The sequence below is a fragment of the Gorilla gorilla genome, chromosome 5 (assembly GCF_029281585.2).
Source record: "Gorilla gorilla gorilla isolate KB3781 chromosome 5, NHGRI_mGorGor1-v2.1_pri, whole genome shotgun sequence".
NCBI classification, from domain to species: domain Eukaryota; kingdom Metazoa; phylum Chordata; class Mammalia; order Primates; family Hominidae; genus Gorilla; species Gorilla gorilla.
The window spans coordinates 33,984,345-33,996,091 of record NC_073229.2 but is presented as its reverse complement, the minus strand read 5'-3'; the positions used below and the strand labels follow the sequence as shown (position 1 = coordinate 33,996,091).

The following is an 11,747-nucleotide window of genomic DNA, read 5'->3' as shown; positions in this document are numbered from 1 at the left end:
CTTATACAGTAGTGCCATGTGGTCCTTCTGGGAAAGGATTCACTGGCACACTGAGGGAATGGCTCTAACTCATGTCTCAAATCAATGCCTTTTAGGATGCCACTGATCAAAGCTTTGGCTCTTTTTCAGTGTGACTCCACCTGCTAATTTCTTGGGAGACAACCTTCCCATAAAACATCCTGTGGAATTTCAAATTAAGACAAGTTGGGACTGAGAAGGGGAAAAAAAAGATGGAGGAAAACAAAACGAAATGAGAAGCCAGGACAGGGACAGCTTCCTAGAGGCAACAGCAAACTGGTAGCAACAGATGACTTGTCCCTGAAAAGCACATGTAATGAAACTTGGGGAAAACACATTGGCTCAACTTTGTGAGTATCAGCTGGGAAAACAATTCATGTTCATCTGTCCAGTTAATTGCTTTTGTTCTTTTGCAGCAACCAAAAGCTAGAGGTGAGGGATGCCAGTTACTTTGACTCCGGCCTGTCCACCCTTGGCCCCCGCACTGTCCTCCTCTCCTTGCCCCTCCTAAGGTGACTTGTCTGCTAATCGCCAGGAGAGGCTTGCCATCAGCCTGTCTAGGAAGGCAGCAAAACAAATCCCAAAACATTCAACTTGACTCCTGGAAATACAAACTCCAGCAACTCCATTAAGTCTTAAGATAATAGCATTATATTAAAGTGAAACCATCTTCTTTTAAAAAAGAAAGAAAAACAAAGAAAGGGAGAGAGAAAGAGAAAAAGAGAAAGGTGCAAGTGTTGGTTTGAACAATGAGGTTATGAGTTCTGGGCAGCAGGGCTCTGATGTTGGCCCAATCGGTGCCTTGCGTCTGGGCCCCGAGAAGGCAGGCGGGAGAGCCCCGAAGCCTCCAGGTGGCAGGAGACAGGAGAGAGGACACAGCATTCCACCATTCAGGAGCAGCCAGAAGCTCTGACGGAACAGACTGGCGGGGGAGATGGGAAAAGCAGGTTTGGACGCTTCCACTCGAGCCAGACGCCGCTTTGTCCCCAGGGTTAGCTGAACACGGTGTTGTGCTGCTGGGTCACCCGGATGAATGTTGCCCTCCTGCTGAGCTCCTTGAGTTTGGCGGCCCCCACGTAGGTGCACGTGGACCTCAGTCCCCCGAGAATATCCAAGATAGTGTTTTCCACATCTCCTTTGTAAGGCACTTCCACAGTCTTACCCTCAGAGGCTCTGGAAGACGACAGAAGTTTTCTTTTTATCTAGTTTCCCGCCCCACCTTAAGAGCCCAATTAGAATTACTCCCAGCTCCAGCACTTTCTGTAGCCCCCAAGGCACTCAGAAAACCAGACCCCACCCTCTGACCCATCCCCACATTTCTACCAAGTGCCAAGATGATCACCAGCATCTCAGATGAACACATTCCTCCCACCCAAAGGGCACGGGCTCATTGCTGGCTGCCCTGCATGTTGCGGAGAGGAAAGTCCTGGTGAGCAGCGCTTGAAGGAGTCAGGGACCCATACCACCCTGCTTGGTGCCATTCTCTCCAGCAACGTGCTCCCCTCTGCTGCTAACAGAAACCACCTTTACCTTTCTATTCTACCTCAACACGCACACCAACTTCCCAACAACCAGGAGCCCAAAATGCCCCCAGAATGGCCCTGGCCGATTCCCCCTGGAAACAGCCTCCTGTCCTCCTACATCAACAACAGGAAAAGTCCAGAGCTTCACCTCCCGCCTGCCTGCTCTAAGATCAGAAACCAAGTGTCTTCAAGGGGGACGACCAGGACGAGGAGGACATAAAATGGATAGCTCAGGTCCTACCAGCTTATGTGGAAATCACCAGCAAGGTGATTTCATTGAAGTGGCTCCGTTTTGATAGCCTGCCTGTCTTTCTGCTTTGCTGGGTACACTGGCCACCCCCAGTTCGACTCCCTGTTCTCTTACAGGTCACTACACCTATCACCCTGCACATGTGTGGGTCCAAGCAAGGTGGAATCAGAGGAGAACCAAGACCTGTCTTAGCACCAGAGGCTTCCAGGCTTTGGATAGCAACGTTCACATTTTCAGAGGAGTATTTAGAAACTCAGGTCTGGCCTATGTCACGAACACTAAGCAACATTTCACTGTCCCCACTGAGCCCATGTCCCTCTCTTCACAAAGCCACCAGGTAACACTGCTTGATTATTACTTGGGTAACACAGGTCATGTCCCCTCACTGCAAAATGGGGATGTGGTCCATACACATGTATATATTACCAGAATATGTGTATATTACCCATGTGTATATTACCAGATGTGTGTATTACCAGAAGGAAATCTGAAATCTAGGCAAAACTCTAGCTCTCATCTAAGGGCCATGCAAGTTCTAACAAGTACCCAAATTCTGGAACTTTCTGTAGCTGTTCTTTTCAGCTGGAAAAAGAGCCTCTTTTTTTGAGATGGAGTTTTGCCTTTGTTACCCAGACTGGAGTGCAATGGTGCAATCTCAGCTCACTGCAACCTCTGCCTCCTGGGTTCAAGCAATTCTCCTGCCTCAGCCTCCTGAGTAGCTGGGATTACAGGTGCCTGCCACCACTCCCCGCTAATTTTAGTATTTTTAGTAGAGATGGGGTTTCACCATGTTGGCCAGGCTGGTCTCGAACTCCTGGCCTTAGGTGATCCACCTGCCTTGAAGAGCATCTCTTGACCAGACATTCATTATCTAGAATTTCAAAAGGGGCTTAACTCTTGGTCGCTGAACAGGCAGGACTACCCTTGGGTAAAATCCAGCTACTTAAACCATCAGCTACTTAAACCAGCTACTTAAACCGGTTTAGAGCCCCAAGCTCAGGAAGCCAAAGTCATTGGCCATACCCAGGATGGTTCAGGGCTCAGCGCTCCGTGACCCCAGACAAGCGTCTGTACACTTGTGCCTGCAATTACTGACATTTCATTTTCGTAAGATATTTCCATGGCCTTCCTGGGGCTTCTTGGAAATTTCTAGATTCTCACTGTTGCTTCTCTGCTAAGTGGTGGTGTCGCCTTTTACAAGTTCCTTTTTTGCTGATGCTTAAGTCTGCTCATCCGTAAAATGAAGGTACTTTGCCTCCCGGGCACAGCGTGAGAATGAAATAATGATTGGGAAAGAACCAGCAATGTGTACATAACTGTGCCATAAGTAATTTGTCAAAGTCGGGAAGCATTCTCATGACAAGATCATGGTCACGGGCTGGAAACTGAGAGAGAGAGAGAGAGAGAGAGAGACTCAAACAGACAGAGGTAAGACAGGTGCAGCTGCAAGGCTCAGGCTGAGGCCTTTGGATTAAGGTTCTAATTTCCTCAGCAATTTCCTTCCCTGTTAAAGATTTGAATCCACTTTCAGAACTGAGTCTTGCTACCGCTGAATCTTTTTTTTTCTATTATACCTAAACCCTGCTGAAATTACAGGAGATGGTTTTTCTTTCAGCTCTTTGGTTTCTGTTTGTGCCATAGCCTGCTCTGGTCTTCTTGATTCTATTTTTTTAAGAACCCAAAACAGATGCAGCCACGAGGGTGAAAAAGGTACTCCAGGCAAAGCACCTAGCTGCTGCTCACCCATGAAAGCTCCACTTACATTCTGGCACAGAGGACACATGTGCAGGCCCTTGGATGATGACAACAGTTGCTGGTAAAGCACGAAGCTTCTTGAACATAGGTCCAGCTTAGTGCCTCCTCCTTACCCAACCATGCAACCTCCTCCTCTATCAGGGACCGCTTGGGGGAAAGAGGGCCTCGGGGGCTACCTGGAAGGAGTGAATCCCTCATTTCTGATTGGTGCAGTCCCCATCGATCTTTCCCATCCTGCTTTTCCCATACTATAATATCTTTATTGGGGTTCACCACCAACAGAAAGAGACTTGAGGAGAATGAGAACTGAAGTAAGTCCGCTAGAACCCCACGGATGAATAGAACTCTGGTAGAATACACCCCACTCCCCCCAATCCCCCCAATCCCCCCACCTACAAATCTCAGTGGAGTTCCGAGATTTTGCTGCTAGCTTGGTATGAACCTTATATAATACATCTGAATCCCAGGTCCTCAAAATGACCCTCTGGGTGTGGAATGAGTGGTAGGAAATAAAGGGTGTCAGTCAGGGAGGGCTTAGGTTTCCACTCCAGCCGGGATAGAGTCTGAAAATTGGAGGGAGAAGCCTGAAGTTTCCTGGAAAAAGGCAACCAGCCGATTCACAGGCAACTTCCCTCTGCAGATGGAGAACCTTTGCTCCTGTCCCCATTTTGTATAGCTTGTCATGGTGCTAACCCTGATGAGAGTAACAGTAGGCTCTATGGAGCAGGGTGAGGCAGTGAGTATACTGTCATCAGGTTCTTTTTTTTTTTTTTTTGGCAGGGTATCACTCTGTTGCCCAGGCTGGAGCACAGTGGCACGATCATAGCTCACTGCAGCCTCCAACTCCTGGGCTTAAGCCATCTTCCTGCCTTAGCCTCCTGAGCTGCTGGGAGTACAGTCATGTGACACCACACCCAGCTAATTTTTAATTTTTTTGTAGAGACAGGGTCTTTCTATGTTGCCTAGGCTCATCTGTAACTCCCGGGCTCAAGCGGCCCTCCAACCTTTGCTTCTGGAAGCACTGGGATTACAAGCATGAGCCACTGCGCCTGGCCCCATCATCAGGTTCTTAAAACACACGCGCAGACAGTTAAAATGGAAGTGAATCAGGAAAAGACCCAGGTGTCTTTGGAGACCATGGATTAAAAACATGCATCAGGAGCCAGGTGCGGTGGCTCATGCCTATAATCCCAGCACTTTGGGAGGTCAAGGTGGGTGGATCACTGGAAGTCAGGAGTTCGAGACCAGCCTGGCCAACATGACGAAACCCCATCTTTACTAAAAATACAAAAATTAGCTGGGCATGATGGGGGGCACCTGTAATCCCAGCTACTCGGGAGGCTGAGGCAGGAGAATCACTTGAACCCGGGAAGCAGAGGTTACAGTGAGCTGACATCACACCACTGCACTCTAGCCTGGGCGACGGAGCACGACTCCACCACAAAAAAATAAAAATAAAAAATACAAAATAAACACACATCAGCAGAAGTAAGCCCCACTTCTACAGTGGATGACACAACTGAATGGCTGAAAATGCTGCTGTGTCGGCTCTCGGAGCCTGGAGGAAGGTGAGAAGCGGTATGAGCTGTATGCAGCATTGTTCAGGAAAGGCCTGGCCACCGTGCAGTGGTCTAGACCACACCTATGGCTTTCTGTGCAATTGGAGAGCCATTCTTCAACTCAATCCTTTCAGCCTGAACTCTTCTCAAGCCAGAGATCTAAGCTTACAGGGATAGATCAGCACAGGCTCTATTGGAAGGACAAGACAATAATTCCACCTACCCCCAGAGGTCTGAAGTATTCCCCTTCAGGACTGGCACCCACTCACATATAACCCTGGTCACACTTCCAACCCATCACCAAACACTGCTGCTCTGTACTTGCTTTTGGGAACCCCAAACACTGCAAATGCTAACTGGATACAAATTAGGGGTCTTTAAAAAGAACCCCTTCCCACGGTACTTTAATATACACAGAGCTGCTATTCAGACCTGCTTCCATCCCATCTCCGTAAGAAAAGCAAGGCCAGGCCTCGAGGGTGCGCCCTGGGGCCACCTCCTCACCTGTACTCAGCAACTCCTCCTGCATGCTTGTTCATGGCGGTGTCAGAGCTCATCCCGTAGAAGAGCTTGAGCTTCCGTCCGTTCCTCTCAATCACTTCTCCAGCACACTCCGTATGACCCGAAAACATTCCTCCCAGCATGACAAAATCTGCTCCAGCTCCTAAATGCCAACGGTGGGGATGAAAGCGAGTAGCAGAGAAAACAGCTCAGGGGAAAAGGCTCTCAAAAAATCCCAGTGCTTGCCCAGTTCACCTCCCTCCCCGCCCAGCTATAGTCAAGAGAAAGGCTGGACCTCTCTCGCCTATCTCCTCCTGGAAAAAGGGAGAAGGCTTCCATGCAGGGAGACAGGGCCATGGGACACTGGGAGAAACAAATGCAGCCTACTGAAGGCTAGTGTCCCATATACTGGACCACGCTGAATGGCTTTTAATGGCTAACTACGACCACCTTCCTCAGATCTAAGTCTCTTAGAATCACAGGAACATTAAGATTGGGGAGTATTCCGCCAGGCACAGTGGCTCAGCCCTGTAATCCTAGCACTTTGGGAGGCCGAGGCAGGTGAATCACTTGAGATCAGGAGTTCAAGACCAGCCTGGCCAACATGATAAAACCCCATTTCTACTAAAAATACAAAAACTAGCCGGAAATCGCTTGAACCCGGGAGGCGGAGGTTGCATTGAGCCGAGATCATGCCACTGCACTCCAGCCTGGGCAACAGAGGGAGACTCCGTCTCACAAAAAAAAAAAAAAAAAAAAAAAAAAATTGGGCAGTATCTTAGAAAGCAAGTTACCTAATCTTGTACTTAATGCTATGACTCCTCTATGATACCCCCTCAGGTGTCTGGTCTATACTTGAAGCTCTCCACACTCTGACACTCCCTGTGCTTATACATCAGGAAAAAGCCTCAGAACAGACTGAAGCTCCTACACTAGAGACAGCTTCAAGGAAAGAAGTCCCTGTGTTATGGAAGTCGTGTGAAACTCCACCCGCACCATGCTGCTGCACATTAGATTTCCAGAGTACATATTCTGCCAGACTGATCACCGAATGACAGCACATTTCCAGGACAGGCGCAGGAGACAGACGTACTGAAGCTGCCTGTCTTTGTGGGCTATGCTGGAACAGGCCCAGGGCTGGCTCTGTGTTGATCCCAAGTGCACAGCACATGATAGACGCTGAATGATTAGCTGTCAAAAAAGTAAAAACGTGGGGAAAAAATAGTTATCATTCCCCATTTTGTTCATGGATCACCGTGCAGCGGGATTCTTCATTGCCTATTAACTAAGGAACTGCTACTGTGTCGGGAATTGGTGGGTTCTTGGTCTCACTGACTTCAAGAATGAAGCCATGGACCCTCACTGTGAGTGTAACAGCTCTATAAGGTGGGGCGGCTGAGGCTTTTTCCTTCTGGTGGGGTTGTGGTCTGCGCTAGCTCAGAAATAAAACTATAGACCGTCCCAGTAAATAGCACAGCTCATAAAAGCAGTGTGCACCTAAAGACCGAACAGCAACAGAATTTATTGCAAAGAGCGAAACAACAAATCACCCCACCCCGCGGAAAGGAGCCAGAACGGTTTGCCACTACAGGCTCCGGCAGCCTGCTTTTATTCTCTTATCTGGCCCCACCCATATCCTGCTGATTGGTAGAGCGAGTGGTCTGTTTTGACAGGGCGCTGATTGGTGTGTTTACAATCCCTGAGCTAGACACAAAGGTTCTCCACGTCCCCACCAGATTAGCTAGATACAGAGTGTGGATTGGTGCATTCACAAACCCTGAGCTAGACACAGGATGTCGGTTGGTGTGTTTACAAACCTTGAGCTAGATACAGAGTGCCCATTGGTGTATTTACAATCCCTGAGTTAGACATAAAGGTTCTCCACGTCCCACCAGACTGAGAAGCCCAGCTGGCTTCATCCAGTGGATCCGCACCGGGGCTGCAGGTGGAGCTGCCCGCCAGTCCCACGCTCTGCGCCCGCATTCCTTAGTCCTTGGGTGGTTGACGGGACTGGGGGCCCTGGAGCAGGGGGCGGCGCTCGTTAGGGAGGCTCCGGCCGCACAGGAGCCCGTAGAGGGGACGGGGAAGCTCAGCCATGGCGGGCTGCAGGTCCCGAGCCCTGCCCCGCGGGGAGGCAGCTAAGGCCCGGCCAGAAATCTAGCGCAGCGCCAGTGGGCTGGTACTGCTGGAGGACCCAGCACACCCTCCGCAGCTGCTGGCCCGGGTGCTAAGACCCTCATTGCCTGAGGCCGGCAGGGCCAGCCGGCCGCTCCGAGTGCAGGGCCTGCCAAGCCCACGCCCACCCGGAACTCCAGCTGGCCCGCAAGCGCCTCGCGCGTCCTCGGTTGCCACTCGCGCCTCTCCCTCCACACCTCCCTTCAAGCTGAGGGAGCCGGCTCCGGCCTTGGCCAGCTCAGAAAGGGGCTCCCAGAGTGCAGAGACGGGCTGAAGGGCTCCTCAAGTGCTGCCAAAGTGGGAGCCCAGGCAGAGGAGGCGCGGAGAGCAAGCGAGGGCTGTGAGGGCTGTCACCTCTCACTACAGCCTCCCCTGAGTAAGCCCTACTGAGGGTTTACCTTTAGAACAGAACAAGACAGTAGCAGGGCGCAGATGTATTAAGTAATAGGATGAAGGAGGAGGGGAGCCTGGCAAATCCTAATTAGGAGGAGGAAACATAGGAACCCCTGAAAGTGGCCCTGATGCCTTCAATTTGGTCATTTAAACATTGGCAGAGCACTCTGGGGTTTGCGTTGGCATTACAGTCCCTTCCGTTCAGCATGACAGAAAGGCGAGCTTTTCTAGCACTCAGGGAAGCAAAGCACAACGCAACCTTCACTAAGTGGCAGCAACCTCTTAAGACCCTCCCCTTTCAGGGTTCCTAACACGAATGCTGACTCCCTGGTCCTCCTGCCATGATTTTAAGGAGGCAGAGGATAACTGGTGTCCAGCCAGGATTCTTGACAATTCAGGAGCACAGCACCTCTGCGGCAGCTGCAAAGGAGCAGATGTCAACAGCAGGAACGCAGAGCACAGACCCACTAAAGAATGCTTTGAGGGGGTTCCCAACCATTTTCATTTCGGGACACTCCTGCATCCTTCCCTGACAAGGTCCCTCTTGCTCCACTGAGTCTCGGCACAGGTACGGCCGCACTGACTGAGAGACAGTGGAGGAGGGAATGGCACCCAAAGGAGACTGAGCTGAGTGTGGTCCAAAGGCCAGGAACTGTGATCTACAAGGCACTTCTCAAGGACCAGTCACTTTAAAGTGTGTTTGGCTCTCCCTCTGTACAGAGAGCATGTGTGAGGCAACACAAGAGTCCAAGATGGACCACCACCTGTATTAAGTAGATTCAGCTCAAAAACCAATCATAAAAATGCCCTTGGCCAATGATCCTTACAATAAAGGGTAAGTGACAGCACTAGCTAGCAGAGGCTCTGTATTCTCCCTGTTCTGCCCCTGATTGTAGGGCTGTGACCTTGTCATTCCTTCCTACAGCCTCAGTCCCCTCAACTATAAAATAGGAAGCTGGAATCAGTGGAGGGTCTGTAGATTCCCTTCCACAGATAGGATCTATGATTAGGAGGAGGTTAAATACCATTTTTCATGACATTCTTTGGGTTGCTATGAAACCTTGTTGCTAAGAACACTGCCCTGTGTTTTCCTTTGTCACTATCAGGGTTGTTGTCTGACCATTTATTTTTTATATTTTTTTGAGACAGGGTCACTCTGTCTGTCGCCCAGGCTGGAGTGCAGTGGCGTGATCTTGGCTCACTGCAACTTCTGGCTCCCAGGTTCAAGAGATTGTCCCACCTTGGCCTCCTGAGTAGCTGGGATTACAGGCGTGCACCACCACACCCCGGCAATTTTTTTTGTATTTTTAGTAGAGATGGGGTATTGTCCAGGCTGGTCTCAAACTGCTGGTTTCAAGTGATCTGCCCACCTCGGCCTCCCAAAGTGCTGGGATTACAGGTGTGAGCCACCGCACCCAGCCTGAAAATTAAAAACCAAAAAACAAAAAAACAGAATTCCTATGACATAAAGTTTCCTGCCACCATTTTTTTTTTCTGGCATCAGCAAAGGGCGGAGGCATGGGAGCTTCGTTTCTGCCTCCCGCCGGCACCCACACCCCCCTTTCACATTCTGGAGCCCGCAGCCACACGGCCAGCTCTGACTTCCAAATGCCATTTGCAGTTCTATGGCCAACACATGGCTCGGCAGCCGTACTTTACTGCTTGTGGTGTTGAGAGGCTGGAGCGTCTAGTGCTTTCCAGAGAAAAGCTCAGGACCTGCTGCCCTCCCACCACCGCTCCCCATCCCCAATCCCACGGGCTCACAGCAGGCACTGCTGCCCCCTAGTGGGAGGCAGGCTCCAGCCTCCAGTGAGAAACCGCTGCGGGATTCCTCTGTCCCTTCCACGGGACTTCTCCAAGCTGGGTCCAAAAAACCCCCTCTGTTGTTGTTACACATCACACCTGGCACCATCCCCTTGGACAGGTCCCCTGAGCTTTCTCTTTCCTGGGATGAAAAGGCCGTGACTTCACCCACTCCTGGCTTGCAGGACGTCACCCCTAGATCTATCTCCTGGGGCATCTGTGGCTGCTCTGCCACGGTCCAGGATTTGGGCCAATTGGGGCTGAAACCCAGGGAGAGGAACCTCCAGGAGACCCAGAACTTCCCCACCAGGTCCCCCTCCTCATTCAGGCTGCCGGCTGGAGAGGTGCAGGGAGCTCCCTCCTTCCTTCCTTCCCTCCCTCTGCACCAGGGCCCGGCCTTACCAAAGGCTTTGGCGACATCCCCTGGACATGTACAGCCTCCATCCTTCACAGAGGAAAAAGCAAGGACAGGACATCATCAGCGGGAGCTCAGCCAGGCTGTCCCCTCCCCCCAGATGACCTAGTGACTGGTGGTTCGGACCCACCACAGCCCCCAGCAAGCCCACGGGCCCAAGTTCCCCCACCACGGCTGTTGTTGTCTGATCGAGTGTACTCCCCTCAATACTGCACCTTTCACTCCCCAGGCCCATCCAGGTTTCCTCTGTGGGTCAGAAGCTGGCACCACCCACTGCCCACCTGCCTGCCTGGGCTCAGACACTTCTGTTGCAGAGCAGGAGGCAGCAGGGGCTGTGAGTGGCAGAGGGGCTCAGCCCTCATCCCATGCCAGCCCCCTACATAACACACCCAGCCATTCCACTGTCCACGCTCATTCTCACTCAGGAGTCACCTTTCCCTCTCTGCCTGGTGTGAGGTGAGATTTATTTAGTACAAGGGTTGAATTCTTGTAAGAGCCAAGAAAAGGACATTGAGTTAATCCTTTTATCTTTCCAGGTACCTCCATGTCTGCTATTCCTCATGTATGGTACAAAGTTACCTTAAAATCAAACATCTGTTTTTCCACCCACACTGCCCATGCAGACCACACTTGGGCTGGTTTAATGTGTAGCAGGGCCAGTCTGTTATCTTGGGCTGCCCAGGAAGTTTCAGCTGTTGGGGGTAATGTTTAAACTCCAGCTACACAGTACAAGTCTTCTAGGATGCAGAGCTAGCTGAATTTTCTTTTCTTTTTTGTTTTTTTTTTTTTTTTTTTTTTTTTTTGAGACAGAGTCTCACTCTTGTCGCCCAGGCTGGAGTGTAATGGCGTGATCTCGGCTCACTGCAACCTCTGCCTCCTGGGTTCAAGCAATTCTCCTGCCTCAGCCTCCTGAGTAGCTGGATTACAAGTTCCCACCACCAAGCCCGGCTAATTTTTGTACTTTTAGTAGAGATGGGGTTTCGCCACGTTGGCCGGGCTGGTCTTGAACTCCTGACCTCAGGTGATCCGCCCACCTCGGCCTCCCAAAGTGCTGGGATTACAGGCGTGCACCACCGCGCCCAGCCACTAGCTGCATTTTCTTACAAACACAAGACACCAAATGCCCAGGCTGCTACCTGCTATTCCTAATGTAGCCTGGGTGCAATTCAAGGGGCAAAAGGACAGCAACAGTACACTGGAGCAGCAGCCAGACACACGGGGACAGTCACGAAAGCCATGGCGCAAGGGGAGACAGCAACAGTGTCAGGGCTCACGTGACGGTGCCACAGCCCAAAGCTAAGTGTGGGTCTAGGAGAAACAGCAGGGCCTCAGAGGGAAGCACCTGTCCGCAGAAG

The 11,747-nt window shown here is 51.1% G+C and overlaps 1 protein-coding gene across 1 annotated transcript in view; it reads right to left on the bottom strand.

Annotated features, from left to right (window-relative positions):
* Positions 1 to 646: 646 nt before the first annotated feature.
* Positions 647 to 11,747, bottom strand: part of GMPR (guanosine monophosphate reductase) — a 57,002-nt gene continuing 45,901 nt past the window's right edge. The window contains exons 7-9 of the mRNA XM_004043308.4: positions 10,380 to 10,422; positions 5,610 to 5,769; positions 647 to 1,191 (exon numbers count right to left, since the gene is read on the bottom strand). Coding sequence (XP_004043356.1) covers positions 1,011 to 1,191; positions 5,610 to 5,769; positions 10,380 to 10,422 — 384 coding nt within the window. The 3' untranslated portion in view covers positions 647 to 1,010. The remainder of the gene's footprint in view (positions 1,192 to 5,609; positions 5,770 to 10,379; positions 10,423 to 11,747) is intronic.